Source organism: Neodiprion pinetum, chromosome 5 (genome assembly GCF_021155775.2).
Source record: "Neodiprion pinetum isolate iyNeoPine1 chromosome 5, iyNeoPine1.2, whole genome shotgun sequence".
In the NCBI taxonomy this organism is placed as follows: Eukaryota; Metazoa; Arthropoda; class Insecta; order Hymenoptera; family Diprionidae; genus Neodiprion; species Neodiprion pinetum.
In genome coordinates, this window is record NC_060236.1 from 2750013 (window position 1) to 2772478 (window position 22466).

At 42.0% G+C, this 22466-nt stretch overlaps 4 protein-coding genes across 4 annotated transcripts in view; 3 read left to right on the forward strand and 1 right to left on the reverse strand.

The window, feature by feature from the left end:
• The window catches only part of LOC124220016 (S6 Kinase Like), a 32123-nt gene extending 28777 nt beyond the window's left edge, over positions 1-3346 (forward strand). Inside the window, exon 9 of the mRNA XM_046628360.2 lies at positions 99-3346. Within this exon, the coding sequence (XP_046484316.1) occupies positions 99-233 (135 nt within the window). The 3' untranslated portion in view covers positions 234-3346. The remainder of the gene's footprint in view (positions 1-98) is intronic.
• On the reverse strand, positions 711-9803 carry LOC124220015 (mediator of DNA damage checkpoint protein 1-like). Its single transcript, XM_046628355.2, has 8 exons — positions 9582-9803; positions 9381-9487; positions 9199-9297; positions 5355-5453; positions 5037-5234; positions 2158-4954; positions 1500-1811; positions 711-1273 (listed from the first exon to the last, which is right to left on the reverse strand). The coding sequence occupies exons 2-8, from the start codon at positions 9483-9485 to the stop codon at positions 1056-1058; spliced, it is 3828 nt and encodes a 1275-aa protein (XP_046484311.1). The 5' UTR covers positions 9486-9487; positions 9582-9803; the 3' UTR covers positions 711-1055.
• LOC124220017 (venom carboxylesterase-6-like) lies at positions 5910-9723 on the forward strand. The gene is made up of 8 exons (XM_046628361.2): positions 5910-6174; positions 6254-6575; positions 6674-6871; positions 7366-7544; positions 7638-7806; positions 7871-8206; positions 8302-8425; positions 8598-9723. Exons 1-8 carry the CDS (start codon positions 5962-5964, stop codon positions 8797-8799), a joined length of 1743 nt encoding a protein of 580 aa, XP_046484317.1. The 5' UTR covers positions 5910-5961; the 3' UTR covers positions 8800-9723.
• Positions 9804-10915: 1112 nt separating the features above from the next.
• On the forward strand, positions 10916-15016 carry LOC124219502 (venom carboxylesterase-6-like). The gene is made up of 8 exons (XM_046627129.2): positions 10916-11358; positions 12113-12434; positions 12512-12709; positions 12947-13125; positions 13241-13409; positions 13487-13822; positions 14309-14441; positions 14518-15016. The coding sequence occupies exons 1-8, from the start codon at positions 11116-11118 to the stop codon at positions 14711-14713; spliced, it is 1776 nt and encodes a 591-aa protein (XP_046483085.1). The 5' UTR covers positions 10916-11115; the 3' UTR covers positions 14714-15016.
• The last annotated feature ends 7450 nt before the right edge of the window (positions 15017-22466 follow it).

Here is a 22466-nt window from a genome sequence, read left to right on the forward strand (position 1 = left end):
ATCCATCTTCAACGGCCAGCGAATAAAGGAACAAGACAGAGGAGGGGAAGGAGGAGGAGGCAGAGATTTATCGGGATTTACTCGTATGTGTTCTTCAGGTGTCGCCGTTAGAATATCTCCCGGCTACGAAGAAGTCTACAGGATCGACGCCCGCGGATGCCTGCGGCAACGATCACTGCAGTCATACGTTCGCCGAGTTCTCAGATTCCGCGATGCTTCCGGACGGCGTCTAATCTCGTCAAAGAGGGTAAAGAAGAGGGGAAAAAAAAACGAAAAACTTTACACAATGCAACTCCGTCCACGTCCCTTGACGAAAAGAAACGTACAATCTTATCCGTTCCGACATATCTTACGATTAGTTAGCAAATGTACGTGTGTACGTGCGTTCACACGTAACTATATCTTTTCGTAATCCTGGATTCTTTTGTTTCACGGTTTGTTATTTGTTCCGTAGCACGAAAACCGCATGCCGTATACGCGTTATCGCGAATTTCTACTTTTGAGATATTGCCGCTGCCGTTCCTTAAGTGACTGTTTGTACAGGTTTTCCTTATTGTTGTTTTGCTTTGCATTATCAAACAACGTTTTCCTCTGACGCGATAGTGGAGGCGCACTTTCGGTGATAAATACGAAGAGCTGACGGGAAACACGGTACCAAAAGTGAGCGGTAATCGTAATTACGAAAAACAATAATAATAAAAGGAAAAACGTTTAAAATAAAATTCTTTTATTTCACCATTATTGAAAATATCTTACATAAATATTGTACTATAATTATATTATCCATCATGACTTGAAAAATTTTCACACGATAATATCGTATATAATTTTGATATCTATAATAACTAGACGTAGATATGAGTATGATATACATACATATATCTAGACATTTATAATAGTGTAATAATAAGTGCAAACGATACTCCGAATCATGTCTCACGGAGTGTTGATCGGAAGATGTGGAAGATCAGCTAGAGTAAGTATTTATGTAATACCATCAAGTGAGTCGATTTTCACGTATAAACAATCAGTTAATTTTGGGCAATCGCCGTTCATCATTCAACGTCTAACTTGTGCTCATCGAAATTTAATTCATGCCGCAGTATCCCAGTGAGAATGAACTCGACGGATAGAAGACGAACTGATTTTGGCGCTTTGGTTAGATATTTCTTTGCATTTTTCAAGTCCTCGGATCGTGATATGATCAAAGATTTATTCGGCCACGTTGTGGGCGGTCTAACCAGCACTTTTCCTCCGCACGCCTGAATTATACCTGTGTGATAAAGAGAAAAAAAAATATGTCTAGCAGCAGTCAAACGAACAATTGGTGAAATGGAAAATATCTTCTCATAGATCCGCTATTTTCGTGATTGAAATTAAAAACGCCTGGGACATTCAAAAACAGAAAAATCGAATGATTTTGTAGATTGTCCTTTAACGAGCATTGATTTGTTAATAAAAAAAATGTGCGGTCGCATGGATTAGTTCGTAATTTATACCCTTCATCTCGGCAACCGGAGGCGGAGCGGTGTTCGGGGTGAGAACAATGGTGTAGCCCTCCAGGAGTCCGTGGTTTTTTCCCATTTCAAGACTGCGTCGAAGGTTGAATTTGAACTTTGCCTCCTCGGCGGGATCCTCGAGTAGGAAATCCCTGGTGTCGAGGAAGCAACCTCTCCTCCCACTCTCCCTAAGCCAGTCGATGGGGACGATGGGTACGGCCATCGCCATGGCGCATAGGAATTTGTACGTGCGGCGCACCTTGTCCGTCACCAAAGTCGTGCAGTCGCCCGGTTTTTCCGTAACTGTGCCACCTGCGCTCCCAACAACATTATCAAGATAAATATAAAGTTTTACCATTGTACCGTACAGCTGTAGATATACATATGTGTAATACACGCTCTATGATTACGAACATCAAATCGGCTGGACACGTTTTTGAGACGCGTTTGCGTCATCGTCGTTTATTATGCTATATGCCGAGTTGTGATTTAGAGGCTCGAGGTCGTTCGGTCGGTCGTAAGCGGTAGCAGGAAGACACGTATGCACAGTCCCCTGCGTCACCTTCGCTCTGCACGTTCGGCCTCGTCCACCAGCATCCGCGTTAGGTCATCATCGAGCCCGGCGAACTTTATATGCACGTAGAAAACTGTTGCTTACCCAAATTGTGAACGATCGCCACGAGTTGGGGGTCGTTCAATCCTGTGAACAGTATCCTGTACTTCGTCCTGCCTGGCGGGCTGTGCGACAACATCGAACTTCTTCCTCTCCGCGGCGACGAAACTCCCGGTACCGGTTTCATCTCTTCGTCCAAAGATTCGGAGGATGAGGCAGAACTCGAAGTCTTCGTTCGCTTCGTTACGGCAGCCGTGCCTCTCCTCCCTCTCTTCGGCTTAATTTCTTCGGTCGAATTTTCCTTCTCCACAGTTTTCCGCGAGGCTAATAGTCTTTTACCACGAGTATGCGCCAAACTCCGACCATTTTCACAGACTTCAGAATCCGCAACCGCGGGTGGCTGCCGCGGTGGCGGTTTTGGTTTTACAAATTTTTCCATCGTGATTTGAACTTTGGCAACTGTTTTATTCACCGACGCGTCTACGGACACGGCGACTTTTTTCTTGCTTTTCGGTTCGACTACTACAGGAATTTCAAAGCTTTTCTCCGCCAGAGGAAATCCCTGCAAACCGCTTTCGCGAGTTCGGGAAGCTCTCATCTGTTCAACGCGACTTTTATTACCTCCGCGATTGGCATTTCCCAGAATCGCTTGTATCTCTTGAGACTCTAAGCTTGACTGCGTTGCGTTCTCATTTTCACTGACCAACGCCGATGTTTCTGTGTGTCGCATGCTGCGGGTCCTTGGAGTCGACGGTTTTTCCACAGCTAACACTGGCTGCTTAGAATTTTTTGAAGAAGACTTCTCCTTCTTTCGCTCCTCTGCCATCTTCGTCCTCGCTTTTTTGGCAGGCGTCGGTGGACTCGACGGCTCGTCCTCTTCCCGGGTATTTTTCCGCAATCGCTTGCTACGCACCATCGGCTCGGGTTCGCTGCCGGTATCGCTTTTCCGTGACCTCGCGCCCCGCCGAAGAACGGGCGAAGCCAGAGTAGGCGACTCGGGTTTTACTGAATTTACTTTTATCGTCGCGCTCGACGGCATTTTAGCTTCCGGTGACCCAATAGGTAGCTCATCGCCGAGGCTAATGTTTACCGAACGAACAACGATCGACGAAGACTTTTTGCTCGGCTCAGAAGATCCGTCTTTATTTTTCGTCTTCGACCTCGTCGATGCTCTCGGCGATTGAGCGACCTCAGTTATCGGCGACGACGGTGGCGTACCCGCTGCCGAAAGTAGGGAATTTGAAAAACGCCGTTTCTTTGGCGGCAATCTTTTCTTTACGGCGTTTACCGATTCTTCCTCCACCGAATGTGACACCTTTACATTAATTTCGAGTGGCGTACTCACCGGTTTCGGTTTAGTTCGAGTGCTGCCCCTTAGACTGGTCCCATTTGCTTTAGGGCTTTTCACAATTTGTTCATTTTTTGTAACTTTTACGCTTTTTGGACCTGACTTTGACGTGGGTTTGCTTGGCTTTGAACTTTTCGAATTCTTCGCATCGACCAGTTTGACGTTCTCGGACTGTTCGGAGAGTTCCGATGAATTTAACCGACTTTTCTTGCTACGCCTTGATTTTGAGCTCATGATAAGATCCAACGAAACTGCGTCGGACTCTTCCGACGTAGATCGCGAGTCATTCGCAGACCACCTGAGAATGTCGATTGGCGGCAGGTCCGCGAAGATCTCTGGCGTACTCAGGGTTTTCCGTCGTGAGACCGTTGCTTTTTCGTCCGATCTCATCTCGTCGCTTTTTCGTCGGTTTTTTTCTTCCTCCTCATCGTCATCTTTCCCAGTAATTTCCAATTTATCATCCTCAATATCCGGTTCCTCGATCTGGGTCGATTCCAAAATCCTTTCAAGATGCTGGGTCAGCATTTGTGTCGGTTCTTCCGCACCGCTATCGTTCACGTCGTCGAACATATTGTTCAATTTACTTTCGATGCTGTCGTTTGGTTTTGGTTTTGCATCCTCACGTGACAGTTCCACGGAAGTTTTTTCATCCCCTCTTTTAGATTCCTCTTCACGTCGCGTTATTTCCGCCTCATCGTCAGGCTGACGCTTTTCTTCGACAGTCACCTCGCCCACGTCCTCCTTGCTTTCAGTTTCCAGGTAACTGTGTCGAGGCCGGTTCTCCTTATCAGGGCGTCCGACCAGCTGAGTCGGAGCGTCGAACATGTCGATGATTCCACCGCCGCTATCCTCGAACAAGCCTTCCTCATCAGTTTCGGAATCGTCGTCCCCATCGCGCGTGATCGCTGTGCGATTAGCGGGGCACCTTTTTGTCTGTACATCGTTTATCGAATGCGAATTCGACTTAGCAACGGTCGGGAACCTCTGCGTTTCTAAGTCATTGATCGAGCGCGAATGTGGCTCGGCGTCATCGGCAGAGAGAGATCGACCTTCGACGATAGAGAACTGTTGGGTCTCTAGGTCGTTTATCGATGTCCGAAGAGGTTCCGCCTTTTTGGTCGCGTTGGGTCGCCCTTCGTCAACCGAAAACTCCTGCGTTTCTATGTCGTGGATGTCACGTTGCGATTTAACGATTGGGCTACCCTTTTCCGCCGGGAACTTCTGGGTTTCGTAATCGTGTATGCCAGTCTTCTGCGTCATCATGTCGAATATATTCTCCTCCTCTTCGTCCTCGTCCTCGTCCGAATTTGATACAGGCACAGCCGTCTGGGTTTCCAATTCCGAGATATTGATTGCTAAATCGTTGACTTTAGGAATGTCGGATTTTTCTGTATCCATTTGCCGTGTCGTATTTCCGCCCTGCTGAGTTCCCGCGACCAGAGATACATCGCTGGCGCGGTTTACGTCAGTCGACTTGTCCTGCACGACATCCTCCTGCAATAGGAAAGAATTGACATTTTGTTTATTTACACGGCAATTTAAACTGTGGATCGAGTGAATCATTTAAGGATCGTACGAAGGACAGATCTGGGGTGCCCGGGATGATCGGAGGCGTTTTCTTTGCTGTCAGTGCCGGGGTTTCGGGGACGACGAATTCCTTCGAGGTATTTTCACCGCCTCTGCTCTGGTCCACCTTAAAGACTGCTCGCACAGAACCAAACCTGAGAACGTCGCCATTCTGCAGCTGGTACAATCTCCCAGGTCGGAGTACTGCCTAACAGAGATATGATATGGAAATGAGACATTAGATTACTTCGGCGTATACAGAGGCTTGTATTTATACAATTGATTGTAGAGTGGTATTGGTAAGATGGAGTAACAGCGTGTTAATTACATCGTTTAATCTCGTCTTGTTCAATGATCCCAGATCCGAGATGAAGGTCGATTTTGGGCCCAATCCCGCCTCGATTTCGGCGTGCTCTTTCGATATTGTCTGTAAAATGGAAATACCAATAAATTTTTATCTCATTATATAAAAAAACGAAGAAAAAGGGAATATGCGAATGCTTGATTGTTGTTCAGCATAAATTTGGAATGCCAATTAAGAGATAATGTTCGATATTGTATGATTACACAATCACTGACGTTGGAAAAATCAATTGACCATTGACTGCTCGGACTTTGACAGAGGCATATGTAGATAATGGAAATGCAACTACACAAGTCATACCTATATCAGTTTTGCTGAGAAGACAATATTGTTTTTATCTTTACGGGGCGATTCATTTGCCACGCTAATGCGCCTGACTTTACCCTACAACATAATGATATGCAGACGCATAAATGATTAATACAAGCAAGCCTGGGGCTAGATAAAGTTATCGATAAATTGAACTAATGCAGATCGGTCCGCACAATTCTCGCAGAGCCTAAACATTTGCGATTCTAGTAGCACCTTGGAAGCGCTGCTGTTGAAGAGACGGAATTGAAAAGGCGAAACGATGAAGTTCGCGGTCATGTCGGGGACTATTTTGACCCTTCTTTGGGGATGTCATCCAAGTCTAAGCCAGGAAGTCGAGGGGTTATTTCCACGAGTCGTCACACCTCTGGGGTATATCGAAGGATATTACAAGATTTCTAATAACGGTCGGCGATACGAAGCCTACGAAGGAATCCCCTACGCTGAAACACCGATCGGAGAACTGAGGTTCAGGGTGAGGATGCAGTTTCGCTGGATTGTTTGATGTGTTATATTTTGATAGTAGTCTTACGATGAAAATTACAATTTCGCAGATCGCAAAAAGCATCTCACCCTGGGCGGGAGTCTTGATGGCGAAACGATTCGGACCGCCCTGTTTGCAGTACAATCATTTCGGCGTTAATCATACCAAGAGGGTCAACGGCTCCGAAGACTGTCTTTACATGAATATTTACACCACGATTGCGGATGATGATCGGTATAAAAAAGCCATCGAGCCAAGCCACTTGCTTCCGGTTGTATTCTTCATTCACGGAGGCGCATTTCAATTCGGAAGCGGATCCGACTACAGATCCAAGTATTTACTCGATAGAGAGGTCACCCTGGTTACCTTTAATTACAGACTAGGACCATTCGGTAAGAAAATTCCATCAAATTTGTTATCTGCATAACTTAATCCACACACAAGTATAACAAGTATCAGAATTTTCTATTACACTTATGTTTATTATCAGGTTTCCTGAGTACGGAGGACGCGACGGTCCCTGGAAATATGGGGCTCAAGGATCAGGTAATGGCGCTACGCTGGGTTGCCGATAATATTCAACACTTCGGGGGGGATCCGTCGAGGATTACGATTATCGGACAGAGCGCCGGGGGAGCTAGTGTGCATTACCATTACCTCACGAATCTCAGCGCAGGCTTGTTCAAGGGTACGTCACTTCACAATGAAGGTATTCCAGGTCGATCTCTCCGATTTCATTTCTTTTGTAATATGCTGTGTAGACTAAAAACTAAGCGACACTTTTTTTCCCATCTGCCATTAAACACTTTAAGCGGGTGAAACCACTCTCCGAAGCAAGGCATGTCAAGGGGCGATTTGGAATTTTTTTTTTTACTAATTGTGAAAATTACTTTTTTCATTTCTCGTTATGAGAAAACTTCTTCAATTGGATTAGTTAAAAAATATTATGTTCTTGTGGGTGAAACTGCCAAATCGACCCTTGACATGCCTTACTTTGGAGGGTGGTTTCACCCCCTTAAAATGTTTAATGGCAGGTAAAAAGAAATACGTGTCGCTTAGGTTTTAGTCTACTATGACATATTACAAAAGAAATGAAATCGGAGAGACCAACGTGGGATACCTTCCTTGTCACTGTGAAGGTAGATCACGTTATACTGAATATATCTATATCAACGTTTGCAGGCGGAATGTCACTGAGCGGGACTGCATTGGATTGCTGGACGCAGACAGAAGGAGCTTTGCAAAAGACGGAGAAACTGGCAACAATCGTGGGATGCCCGTCAGAAAATGTTCCAGCCATGGTGGAGTGTCTGAGAACCAGACCAGCGCAGCAGATCGCCAAAGCTGTTGGGGATTTTATGGTAAGAAAGAGTTTTGAGATTATTAAAAATATTCCAAACAGGGAAGCGACCGATCGTTGGACTTGGTCAAAAATAAATTTTTCCTTTTCGTAGCCATGGCTTTACAACCCCTTTACTCCATTTGGACCAGTGGTCGAGAAGGGTGGAAGTGAGTTTACGTTCATTGATAGGTCTCCCATTGAAATAATAAATTCTGGACAAGTGCAGGACGTTCCATGGATCACGAGTATTACAAGCGAGGAGGGCCTCTATCCAGCTGCTGGTAAGTGAGCAATAAATTATCAAAACCGTGAGCTTATTTACCTGAGTATGTATGTTTTGCACAGATTTTACAGCCAATGAAAAGCTTCTCAAACAGCTGAACAACAACTGGGAATCAATTGCGCCTCATCTACTCGACTTCAATTATACGGTTTCAAAATCTGAACGGTCAGATGTTGCTAGACTAATAAGGCAACATTATTTGGGAACAAAACCAATTGACAAATCTACTGTCAAGGAAATCGTACAAATGGTTGGCGATCGGTTGTTTGTGTACAATGGTATCGAGGCTGCAAGACTTCAAGCTCGGGTCAACCAAAGTCCTGTACGATTTTATTATTTTTCGTACAGAGGAGCTCACAGTTTAAGTGAATCGATGAGTCGTAGTACTCAAGACTTTGGTAATTAGCTGATTGTGCTACATAGAAATGTTATCGATATATGTTCATTGGACAAATAGATCAATCTTATTCCGTTGCTTGCTTGCGTTTACTAGGCGTCTCTCACGGAGATGATCTTGCATACGTAATGCAATCGTTCTTCGATCCCACGACAATACAAGAAGATCGGGATATGCAAGAGAAGCTTCTTGATCTCTGGGTAACTTATGCCACTGAAGGGTGAGTCTCGTTCCCAGAATTCTGCTCTATTCTACAGGCTAGTCACATTGTCATTCGTCAGACCAACTTTAGTCTCATATTCAATATTTTAATACCTTTAAAAATATTGATAATCTTATACATATGTGCATAATGCACAAACCAATCGTCACGGATAATCTAAATGTTTCAGTGTTCCCAATGTTGGTATCGATTGGCCCAACTTAAGCAAGTCGACAGACGAATTTCCCTATCTGTACATTGCAGGAGCGAAAGAATTCAGTGTGAAGTACACACCGAACTATGGAGAGAAGAAATTTTGGGATAGCCTGAATTTTTGTGAAAACGTAATGCCGTCAAAAAATTTTGAGGAACACAAGAAAATCGAGTTGTAAATCTATGCTTGGCAGGGGCTGCATATTTAATATGTAAAATTTTTTGAATGCAATTGCCAATTAATTTGTTTAAACCTATTTGTGAAACAAATAATTTTTCAAACACTAAATATACTTACTGATTAATGTTTACAACGAAAAGTGTTGATTACCAACAAAAAAAATGTACAGTGATAATAAAAATCAGTTTTGTCTCTGATCGTCTCAGGGAATAAACAAAAAACACACGTAACCAAGGTTCACTTTGAAATAAGTGCGAAATCCTCGGTAATTATATAATTTCTTCTACTTTTCAAGCAAGTATAATGTTATTTCGAATACAGGGAAAAAGACACAACGAGTCAAGGAGATGAATGATATTGCTCGTCGACGCCTCTTTGCCATTATCCATCAACTTACATCGTGACCAATGACAATGCCGCATGAGTCAATTCTGCCGACTTTGTTGAAGCCTCGACAAACGGGATAGACATCTGAATCGACGACAAGCGTTCCAATCTGAAATTTGCAGTATATGTGAAAAAATTTATTATATTACAAGTAACGAGTCTGATGTTTTAGTATCCACGAATTATGCTAACTTTGATATTTTTCTCTGCTCGCAGAGGCGTAGCAGCATCATCTTCATCATCCTCACTTTTATCGTCATCTTCGTTGACGAACACTTGAGTAGCAGGATAATCCATGGCTATTGCAGTAATTAACAAGGCGCAGAATGTGTTAGCCCCAAAAAAAATGACACAAAAGCACGCAAATGACGGTTGATGTCAACAATTCCTAACCTAGTCGACGGCGGAATAACCAGCGTTGATCCAATCTTACTCGTTGCGGATTTGATAAGGAGCTGAAAATATTCCCTCGCTTGTCTGCTAATGATAACGCTAGCCGTGGTAAATTGTAATATAATTAAACTTGACTCCACTTTACGCATGCGAAAAATAGTATCAGCCAAATAAAATATCGCGCAATTTGTGTGTTTACATTTTCGGGCACGCGTGGCGTTACTGTGAAAAATTTGAATGCAGTATTCGCGTGTTCGAAAAGGCGATAAAACCTACGGCGCATTTTCATCGCAAAAGATCGCGACGAAATTCTGTCGTTGAATTTGGACGGGTCGATGTAAGAATTTCATATCATGGTAAAGTAGAAAAAGCGGTGGAAATAAATACGAAACTTTGGGACATCTTGTTTGTAATACATGTGGATTTATCAAGAGCTTGATGCAATGTGGAAATATATACATTAGAATTATAGTACATTGTAAGAATATGTACTTGAAACTTAATTTAGAGGTAATATTGCGATTCGCTGTCTTATAGTTAATGTATGCATTTTTATAAGGGGTGAAATCACCCGTTTTGCCACCCTTTCTGATCTAAGCATAGTCATCGTAGGTAAAAGACGTATTTTCATACGTTGCAAAATGAATAAGGTTACTGCGTAAACCAATGTTATTGTAAAAACAGTGTTGTTTCGGTTGTTAAACTGATAACACGCATTTCTAATAAAAAGCATTATTCTAATCTCTTATTTTCGCTGCATGATAATTCGCTGCATATAAGCTCACGAACCTGTTTATTTCATTGTATAACGCCGAGTTCGTTACAATATCATATATTATTCGCCGTTTTTCCTATGGTAACTACTATTATGTTTGCCTGCACAATATTCGATACTTTTCAATTACAGTCCTAGCCGTGTTACTTGACTTCTATTAATTCAAATCCGTCACCGTTTACGCGATCGAGCGTTACCGATTATCACCGGCTCATAAAACATGACTCGGTGCACTTAAAGATACGAGCAGTTTACGTATTGGCAAATAGTACAAGTTACAAAAATTAGTATATGATAAGCACGTAACTCAGTGCACGTGAACATAGCGTACGTAATATACAATATGTATAAGACTTAACAAGATCACGGGTATAAATGATAGTACGAAAGAAGAAATTGATAACTGGATGTATAATTAAAATAATTTTTACATATTTTTATTTACGTCAAATTACTTTACATTAAGCTGTGAACCCGAGAATCTTCTAAATGTACTCTACGATTTCTCGCAAATAGGCGATGACATTGTCAGACCCTTGGTTGTCTTGCTTACTTACATTCAGTAGAATATTATACGGAGATGACGAGTAAATTATACCCTCTCTGACCACATGGAACCAAGTTATCTTTGATCAGTGTTAGATAATACTAATAACATGTTGTTATACCATTTCTTGCCGAATTAAAAAAAAAACTGGGCACAGGCAGACGCGATCGCGGTTAAACATATCAGTCGATAATTGTGCGTAGAGCGTCACAATGAAGAAGACGACACCCTGCAAGACCACGATGAAGCTCTTTTTGATATCTGCAATTTACCTCATTGTTTTCTTCGACTGTCATTCGAGTCTCACCGTCAAAATCGAGGAACGATACCCAAGGGTTGTTACACCACTTGGATCGATAGAAGGCTATTTCAAAGTATCGAGCAACAATAAGCGTATAGAAGCCTACGAAGGTATACCTTACGCCAAACCACCGATCGGCGAGTTGCGATTTCGGGTAAGTGTCGAGTAGAGTCAACTTCGACGTGTCCAACCCAGGTAGCACACTGTTGGCTGTTAGTTGACTTAATATCGACAGAAGTTTTCAATAAACTATTTCAAGTCAATTGTTAATAGCCAGTATATTACGAGCCTATAGTTGGCTGTACACTGACTTAGATTGTGCGAATCTCCTTTGAAATGCCATGATAAATTCAACACCTGACGTCAACTATTATTAGCTAGTTAGTTGAGTGTGAGCATTCAAGAAAAAAGGCAGTAATTTGCTACTAGACTAATTACGTGGACTAATAGTCGGCTAGTGTCAAGTATGTGGTAACGATTTGTCAGTCTATCTGCCACCAGACATTGACGTTCGTTCGACGTATGAATACGCTCCACGTAAACAATTATCTATATGAAATACGTCAACAACTTTTGACTTGACTTTCAGTAGTAAACACAAGGTGAAAACGGGTTGTCTAGTCGAATTTTCTAATACTTGGCATTTCAGAGGACATTCGTAAACATCAAGTATCACTCACGTTCCATAAATATTGACATAAGCATGTCAACTTTAAGTTCAGATTTTTCATGATTTATGATCAATCAAAAATAGCCGACCTTTGGTCTATTTTTTGCCAAGAATACGTCGATGTTTTTTTAATGGGACGAACCGTCGACTTTTTGCAGTCGAACGACAGTAGTTGCCTCTGGATAAGTGTGCTACCTAGTTATATCATCGGACCAAATTAGTGATACGAATTTCGCAGGTCGCCAGGCGTCTCTCGCCATGGTCTGGCGTTTTGAAGGCGAAACGGTTCGGGCTGCCATGTTTGCAGTATACTCACTTCCCTATGGATCCTGCCAACAAGGTCGAAGGCTCCGAGGATTGTCTTTACATGAATATTTACGCGGCGGGTCGGTGCGAACACCACTTCAAGGCAACTATGGATCCAGCCGAGTTACTACCGGTTATTGTCTACATTCACGGAGGCGCGTTTCAATTCGGGTCCCCGATGAGTTTCAAGCCAACTTACTTGCTCAACAAAGACATTATTCTGGTTACGTTTAATTACAGGCTTGGACCACTAGGTGAGCTGATTGTAGCTTACTAAGTATTCTTTATTACGATACTGGCACATCGCTAATTCTTACATCACATGCGTCAGGTTTTCTTAGTACGGAGGATGCGACAGTCCCCGGGAACATGGGTCTCAAGGATCAAGTAATTGCTTTGCATTGGATTGCGGACAACATTGAGTCATTCGGTGGGGATCCGGAAAAGATTACCATTGCAGGACATAGCTCTGGCGGGGCTAGCGTGCATTATCACTACTTAACGAATCTCACCTCAGGATTGTTTAATGGTTAGACAGAGTCAAAGTTTAGGAGTGAAGATGAAGATATGCATAGACTAGAGCGGTTCATTTTCTAACATTTTTTTCCGTTTTTTTTTTTAATGAGCGACTAAATTCGTGACATGTACTGAAAAAAAATTGTCCCAAATTTTTCGTTTCGTACCTTAAAAAGAAAACAAAGTTAAAAAATGAACCAGCCGAATGTAGATGTCAATGTACTAAACATACGCATACCGACGTTTGAAGCCGGAATTTCGCTGAGTGGCACAGCGTTGAATTGCTGGGCGCAGACAGAAGGATCCCTTATGAAGGCGAAAAAACTGGCATCCATTGTAGGGTGTCCGTCAAGAGATGTCCAAGACATGGTGGAATGTCTGAAAACTCGTCCTGGATATCAGATCGTGCAAGCCGTTGGGGAATTTATGGTAAGTGGTAACGACACTCTGCTATGATCGTTGAGCAAAAAAAAAAAAAAAAAAATTTGAAACACTGTCGGAGTAATCGACTGTTTGAACTAATACGAAGTTATCGTTTCACCAGCCGTGGCTATTCAACCCTTTCAGTCCCTTTGGACCAGTAGTCGAGAAAGGTGGCAGTGATTTTACGTTTATCGATCGATCTCCCATTGATATAATAAAATCTGGTGAAGTGCAGGACGTTGCATGGATCACGGGCGTTACAAGCGAGGAAGGCCTCTACCCAGCTGCTGGTACATGAGCCATAAATAATTGAAAGGAGTTGTGTATACCATGAGCATACTTTTTTAAATATACATATTTTGCACAGATTTTGTGACCAGCGAGGAGCTTCTTGCAGACTTGAATGAAAACTGGGAATCGATCGCACCTCATCTACTTGATTTCAATTACACCGCACCGAAGGCTCAACACGCCAATATTTCTAAATTGGTAAAGCAATACTACTTGGGAACAAAACCAATCGAGGTATCCACCATCACGGAAATCGTGAAATTACTTACTGATCGTTTGTTTGTTGCCGATAGTATCAGGGCTGCGAGACTTCAAGCTCGGGGCAATCAAACTCCCGTGAGATTTTATTATTTCACATACAGGGGGGTCCACAGTCTGAGCGAATTAATGACCGGCAATACACAGAATTTCGGTAAGTTTTGATTGAATTTGTTCGAAAAGAGGTACCTTAGTAGGAACATTATATAGGTCAGTCCATCAATTATCAACAAATGAACGGAACGTCAAAAATCTGAGATTTGTCTGAAATTTTTGTCTCTTGTCGCGTCTACTAAGATTGAAAAGTTAACTAAGTTTGAACCTTCACCGTTTTACCGTTTGCGAGGAATGCCACATCGAAGTTTATCATTTCCACGTAATTGAGGCTTAAACGCGAATTGTTTTCATATCGTTATCGGCATGGACAAATTATGAAAAAATAGATAACTTAAGTGAAATATTGTTTAATTAAAATTTTTTTTTTATGGCGGTAATAATACGAAAACAATTTGGTTTTAAACCTCAATTAGGTCGAAATGATAAACTTCGATGTGGCATTTCTTGCAAACGGTAATTCCGATAAGGTGTTCATAATTTGTTGATAATTCTTGGCCCATATGCATTCCCCTTCTTTTCTCAGGTGTCAGTCACGCGGATGACGTTGCGTACGTGTTCGATGCCGCATCGGAATTGTTTAATTCATCGACAACACCGGAAGACCGGAACATACGAAATCTTTTGATTAATCTCTGGGTGTCGTATGCCACAAAAGGGTGAGTCCCACTCCGGGAATTCTACCACGGAGCGATGATTACTATTAAATGTTCAAAATGTTTACTCCTTTTCCAGCTTTCCAAATATCGGTATTGAATGGCCTGAGGTGAGCAAATCTTCGGACAGATTTTTCCACCTAGAAATCGGAGGGCCGAAAGAAATCAGTATAAAGGATGGTCCTGCCTTTGGAGAGGAGAAGTTTTGGCAGGGTCTTAATTTAAGCGAAAATATAGAAACGAACCATGTCAAGGCCAAGAACTCTGAGTTGTGATACAACGTTTCTCGGTTTCCGCTCGACTGCATGTATAATTTGATCTGGGAATTATATTTAATAGTACTCGCAGAACAACTATGTAGGTCATATCTATTGGCACACCGCATTTGTACACAAGTTTGATACGATATTCTTTTTGCAATAAAAAATTAATGTAACAACGTATGATTATAAGATGTTTAAATTAAACGTTACACGTTAAGAGTGATTACGATCTGCATCGGCGTATCATCGTAATATCGGACAATTAGACGTGTTGATGATGTATTTAGTAGATACTCCTTGCTTACGAGCCCAGATTTTTTCGTATGTACGGAACTCGTTGTTTTATCGCTTTGTTGCGAGATAATGATAACTGATTTAATTTGTAACGAATGTCTGTAAAAGGTAAATATCGAACTGGATTAGTAAATGGTGCGAAAAACGAAACCGATGCTTCAACTGGTACAAGTAAAAGCCGAGTCTTGCAAAGCTGGTTAAACACAAGAGCCAAATTCTCTCCTGACATTGAAGGTTATCAGAGGAATGAGCCCATAACAGGTGAAAAGACGGTATACCAAAAAAAAAAAATTAACAACACCATCTTGAATAAACGAGCTCGGATAAACAACATGGTTAATCTGCCATTCGTCACTGGTTATCCAGTTGAAAGAATGAACCTTGTGAAAGGTTTTACGGTGCTGTTTAAGGTAGTTAAACATTTTCACAATCTAGATAAACAGTTGCTAATTGTTTTCGTATTTTATGATGAATTGCAACTCGCTTTTGGAGATGAAGTATATCGTTAACTTAGGTCATCGATATGAAGCTCTTAGTTGTGTATTAACAAATTATAGTTCTCCCAGTTACTGAACATAATTCTGAACGGTACATGCAAATGTATACAGATGAAGTATCTATGAGCGGAGTCGCATTGAATTCACGATCTCTGGTCCAAGGTTCTCTTCGGAAGGCGAAGAAAGATGCAGACTTTGTTGGAAGTCCAACAAAAAACACAAGGAATAGGGTCAATTGGACTCGCAACCTTCAGATGGAATCACGCTAACTGTGAAAAATTAAAAATTTTAACGTGAGTCACATGTAATAGGCATAGTAATTGTGCACGCTTAAAATGTTATTTAAGTCTTAATTGATAGCGTTTTCATAGGTATTTACTATCATCCTTCGAAGCAACGGTGTTCTTTTAGCGCCTGGTGAGTGTTCAATGATTCTCAATAATTGGCTACTAGAAAATGTGATCCGGTGAGCGGACACGTTATCGGCGAGCAAGTAATTATATTTCAATTTTTATCTACCTGTTGTGAGAATTCTTGATTCGTTGGAGAATCCAGTTAAAAATATTTTGCTTCACTTTTGATTCCACAGATTGAGTACAAGCGAGCAGGAATTTCGATGTTTCCAAATAGCAGAATTAACATTATGAATGAGTATGAATGAGAGCGCTAAGTATGGTGATCCTGAGATTTCAAATACTAATTTTACACCTGTAATGACGGACTGCGCACGATCTTGTTCTACATGGCAATGACGTTAATGTAGCATGTGAATTTAATAATTGTAGCGTCTCTTGAAATCGGTACCAAATTTTTGTCTCAAAATCGCTTTATACAAGATTTTCCAGACGAGTTAGAAATCAAGGAATGCGAAGGAGAGAAAAACGTCAGGGGATTAATGGCTGAGAAAGTATAAGAAAAACAGAGTCAGTTTTCATTTTGTCAGTTGTATCTTTTCGAAATCGTCGGAATGGCGACCAAAAACATCCATGAGCTTTCTTTTTTGCAAGTTTTGACAATGGGAACTTTTTGCGTTGGATTAGATTTGAATGACATTTCTAGATCTGTGAATGAGGCGGACAATCCAGGAAAGACGCATAAAATGGAAGAAAATTTTTATTCTTTTCTTTATTATAATTTGTGCTGCATCAAAAAGGAACAACCCAATATTATGCGTGTCGTATCCTGAGAAAATGCGTTCCATCTGTACGCTGATCGGAACTAAATCTACACTTACGAACTACAATCCAAACTAACCTATACCACATTTTTCACATGACGTAATGTTCGTTTTCCTCATATCATCGACGGATTTCGTGTGTGAGAGTGTACCTATTTTAAGTGTGAATATGCATGTTTTAATTCGAAACAATTTGACTTGTTACTGAAGTACTATACACTGATACACGAACACTTGTACTAGAATAACAACTTGAATAAACTAAAACTTTGTGTCTATGAAGTAATGATTTTTCTTCCCCCTCATTTGAAATACCCAAGGCGAGAATATTGTGTTCTGGCCGTAGAAGTTGAATTGTCGAGCGATAAATGTGATTCTTCGCTGACTAATTCGACCCCCAGAAACTCAAAAAACGCAGCGAAAAGGGCGTGGGACCAACAGCAGAGGGATGGCGACGGAAAGATCTCCAGCTGAAAAATGTGAAAAACACAGGTTCTGGTTTTATCGCTGTAGCTTTTGATCCGTTGCTCGCAGCGAATTGGAACTGCGCCCAATCGATTTCTCTCGCAAAATTACGTCTGAATAGTGTCACAAAGAATTTAATCCAGCACTTTTCAAAATCACGAAATTTTTCGTAAAAAATGCAAAGGGGTTAGCCTTACTTTTTTCCTCATTTTTCGATCGAAAAATTTGAGGTCTCGGATTCGATTTGTACAACCCTTTCCCGACTAATTGGACCCTCAGGAACTCAGAAAACGCAGCAAAATGAGCGTAGGACCAACAGGAGAGAAACGGCGAGCAAAAATGCACCTGCTGAAAAATGTCGAAAACACAGGTTCACGTTTTTCGGCTGTATCTTTTGATGCGTTGATCGCAGCGTATTGGGACTGCGCCCAATCGATTTCTCTCGCAAAATTACGTCCGAATGGTGCCACAATTAATTTATCCCCGCACTTTTCAAAATCGCGAAAATTTTCGCAAAAAATGCAAAGGGGTTAGCCTTACTTTTTTCCTCATTTTTCGACTGAAAATTTGAGGTCTCAGATTTGATTTGTACAACCCTTTCCCGACTAATTGGACCCTCAGGAACTCAGAAAACGCAGCGAAATAAGCGTAGGACCAACAGGAGAGAAACGGCGAGCAAAAATGCACCTGCTGAAAAATGTCGACAACACAGGTTCACGTTTTTCGGCTGTATCTTTTGATGCGTTGATCGCAGCGTATTGGGACTGCGCCCAATCGATTTCTCTCGCAAAATTACGTCCGAATGGTGCCACAATTAATTTATCCCCGCACTTTTCAAAATCGCGAAAATTTTCGCAAAAAATGCAAAGGGGTTAGCCTTACTTTTTTCCTCATTTTTCGACTGAAAATTTGAGGTCTCAGATTTGATTTGTACAACCCTTTCCCGACTAATTGGACCCTCAGGAACTCAGAAAACGCAGCGAAATAAGCGTAGGACCAACAGGAGAGAAACGGCGAGCAAAAATGCACCTGCTGAAAAATGTCGACAACACAGGTTCACGTTTTTCGGCTGTATCTTTTGATGCGTTGATCGCAGCGTATTGGGACTGCGCCCAATCGATTTCTCTCGCAAAATTACGTCCGAGTAGTGCCACAATTAATTTATTCCAGCACTTTTCAAAATCGCGAAAATTTTCGCAAAAAATGCAAAGGGGTTAGCCTTACTTTTTCTTCATTTTTCGACCAAAAATTTTAGGTCTCAGATTTGATTTGTACAACCCTTTCCCGACTGATTGGACCCTCAGGAACTCAGAAAACGCAGCGAAATGAGCGTAGGACCAACAGGAGAGAAACGGCGAGCAAAAATGCAGCTGCTGAAAAATGTCGAAAACACAGGTTCACGTTTTTCGGCTGTAACTTTCGATGCGTTGATCGCGGCGTATTGGGATTGCGCCCAATCGATTTTTCTCGCAAAATAACGTCCGAATAGTGCCACAATTAATTTATTCCAGCACTTTTCAAAATCGCGAAAATTTTCGCAAAAAATGCAAAGGGGTTAGCCTTACTTTTTCTTCATTTTTCGACCAAAAATTTCAGGTCTCAGATTTGATTTGTACGACCCGCTCCCGACTAATTGGACCCTCAGGAACTCAGAAAACGCAGCGAAATGAGCGTAGGACCAACAGGAGAGAAACGGCGAGCAAAAATGCACCTGCTGAAAAATGTCGAAAACACAGGTTCACGTTTTTCGGCTGTATCTTTTGATGCGTTGATCGCAGCGTATTGGGACTGCGCCCAATCGATTTCTCTCGCGAAATTACGTCCGAATAGTGCCACAATTAATTTATCCCCGCACTTTTCAAAATCGCGAAAATTTTCGCAAAAAATGCAAAGGGGTTAGCCTTACTTTTTTCCTCATTTTTCGACTGAAAATTTGAGGTCTCAGATTTGATTTGTACAACCCTTTCCCGACTAATTGTACCCTCAGGAACTCAGAAAACGCAGCGAAATAAGCGTAGGACCAACAGGAGAGAAACGGCGAGCAAAAATGCACCTGCTGAAAAATGTCGACAACACAGGTTCACGTTTTTCGGCTGTATCTTTTGATGCGTTGATCGCAGCGTATTGGGACTGCGCCCAATCGATTTCTCTCGCGAAATTACGTCCGAGTAGTGCCACAATTAATTTATTCCAGCACTTTTCAAAATCGCGAAAATTTTCGCAAAAAATGCAAAGGGGTTAGCCTTACTTTTTCTTCATTTTTCGACCAAAAATTTTAGGTCTCAGATTTGATTCGTACAACCCTTTCCCGACTGATTGGACCCTCAGGAACTCAGAAAACGCAGCGAAATGAGCGTAGGACCAACAGGAGAGAAACGGCGAGCAAAAATGCACCTGCTGAAAAACGTCGAAAACACAGGTTCACGTTTTTCGGCTGCAACTTTTGATGCGTTGATCGCAGCGTATTGGGACTGCGCCCAATCGATTTCTCTCGCGAAATTACGTCCGAGTAGTGCCACAATTAATTTATTCCAGCACTTTTCAAAATCGCGAAAATTTTCGCAAAAAATGCAAAGGGGTTAGCCTTACTTTTTTCCTCATTTTTCGATCGAAAAATTTGAGGTCTCGGATTCGATTTGTACAACCCTTTCCCGACTAATTGGACCCTCAGGAACTCAGAAAACGCAGCAAAATGAGCGTAGGACCAACAGGAGAGAAACGGCGAGCAAAAATGCACCTGCTGAAAAATGTCGAAAACACAGGTTCACGTTTTTCGGCTGTATCTTTTGATGCGTTGATCGCAGCTTATTGGGACTGCGCCCAATCGATTTCTCTCGCAAAATTACGTCCGAATGGTGCCACAATTAATTTATCCCCGCACTTTTCAAAATCGCGAAAATTTTCGCAAAAAATGCAAAGGGGTTAGCCTTACTTTTTTCCTCATTTTTCGACTGAAAATTTGAGGTCTCAGATTTGATTTGTACAACCCTTTCCCGACTAATTGGACCCTCAGGAACTCAGAAAACGCAGCGAAATAAGCGTAGGACCAACAGGAGAGAAACGGCGAGCAAAAATGCACCTGCTGAAAAATGTCGACAACACAGGTTCACGTTTTTCGGCTGTATCTTTTGATGCGTTGATCGCAGCGTATTGGGACTGCGCCCAATCGATTTCTCTCGCAAAATTACGTCCGAATGGTGCCACAATTAATTTATCCCCGCACTTTTCAAAATCGCGAAAATTTTCGCAAAAAATGCAAAGGGGTTAGCCTTACTTTTTTCCTCATTTTTCGACTGAAAATTTGAGGTCTCAGATTTGATTTGTACAACCCTTTCCCGACTAATTGGACCCTCAGGAACTCAGAAAACGCAGCGAAATAAGCGTAGGACCAACAGGAGAGAAACGGCGAGCAAAAATGCACCTGCTGAAAAATGTCGACAACACAGGTTCACGTTTTTCGGCTGTATCTTTTGATGCGTTGATCGCAGCGTATTGGGACTGCGCCCAATCGATTTCTCTCGCAAAATTACGTCCGAGTAGTGCCACAATTAATTTATTCCAGCACTTTTCAAAATCGCGAAAATTTTCGCAAAAAATGCAAAGGGGTTAGCCTTACTTTTTCTTCATTTTTCGACCAAAAATTTTAGGTCTCAGATTTGATTTGTACAACCCTTTCCCGACTGATTGGACCCTCAGGAACTCAGAAAACGCAGCGAAATGAGCGTAGGACCAACAGGAGAGAAACGGCGAGCAAAAATGCAGCTGCTGAAAAATGTCGAAAACACAGGTTCACGTTTTTCGGCTGTAACTTTCGATGCGTTGATCGCGGCGTATTGGGATTGCGCCCAATCGATTTTTCTCGCAAAATAACGTCCGAATAGTGCCACAATTAATTTATTCCAGCACTTTTCAAAATCGCGAAAATTTTCGCAAAAAATGCAAAGGGGTTAGCCTTACTTTTTCTTCATTTTTCGACCAAAAATTTCAGGTCTCAGATTTGATTTGTACGACCCGCTCCCGACTAATTGGACCCTCAGGAACTCAGAAAACGCAGCGAAATGAGCGTAGGACCAACAGGAGAGAAACGGCGAGCAAAAATGCACCTGCTGAAAAATGTCGAAAACACAGGTTCACGTTTTTCGGCTGTATCTTTTGATGCGTTGATCGCAGCGTATTGGGACTGCGCCCAATCGATTTCTCTCGCGAAATTACGTCCGAATAGTGCCACAATTAATTTATCCCCGCACTTTTCAAAATCGCGAAAATTTTCGCAAAAAATGCAAAGGGGTTAGCCTTACTTTTTTCCTCATTTTTCGACTGAAAATTTGAGGTCTCAGATTTGATTTGTACAACCCTTTCCCGACTAATTGCACCCTCAGGAACTCAGAAAACGCAGCGAAATAAGCGTAGGACCAACAGGAGAGAAACGGCGAGCAAAAATGCACCTGCTGAAAAATGTCGACAACACAGGTTCACGTTTTTCGGCTGTATCTTTTGATGCGTTGATCGCAGCGTATTGGGACTGCGCCCAATCGATTTCTCTCGCGAAATTACGTCCGAGTAGTGCCACAATTAATTTATTCCAGCACTTTTCAAAATCGCGAAAATTTTCGCAAAAAATGCAAAGGGGTTAGCCTTACTTTTTCTTCATTTTTCGACCAAAAATTTTAGGTCTCAGATTTGATTCGTACAACCCTTTCCCGACTGATTGGACCCTCAGGAACTCAGAAAACGCAGCGAAATGAGCGTAGGACCAACAGGAGAGAAACGGCGAGCAAAAATGCACCTGCTGAAAAACGTCGAAAACACAGGTTCACGTTTTTCGGCTGCAACTTTTGATGCGTTGATCGCAGCGTATTGGGACTGCGCCCAATCGATTTCTCTCGCGAAATTACGTCCGAGTAGTGCCACAATTAATTTATTCCAGCACTTTTCAAAATCGCGAAAATTTTCGCAAAAAATGCAAAGGGGTTAGCCTTACTTTTTCTTCATTTTTCGACTGAAAATTTTAGGTCTCAGATTTGATTCGTACAACCCTTTCCCGACTGATTGGACCCTCAGGAACTCAGAAAACGCAGCGAAATGAGCGTAGGACCAACAGGAGAGAAACGGCGAGCAAAAATGCACCTGCTGAAAAACGTCGAAAACACAGGTTCACGTTTTTCGGCTGCAACTTTTGATGCGTTGATCGCAGCGTATTGGGACTGCGCCCAATCGATTTCTCTCGCAAAATTACGTCCGAATAGTGCCACAATTAATTTATTCCAGCACTTTTCAAAATCGCGAAAATTTTCGCAAAAAATGCAAAGGGGTTAGCCTTACTTTTTCTTCA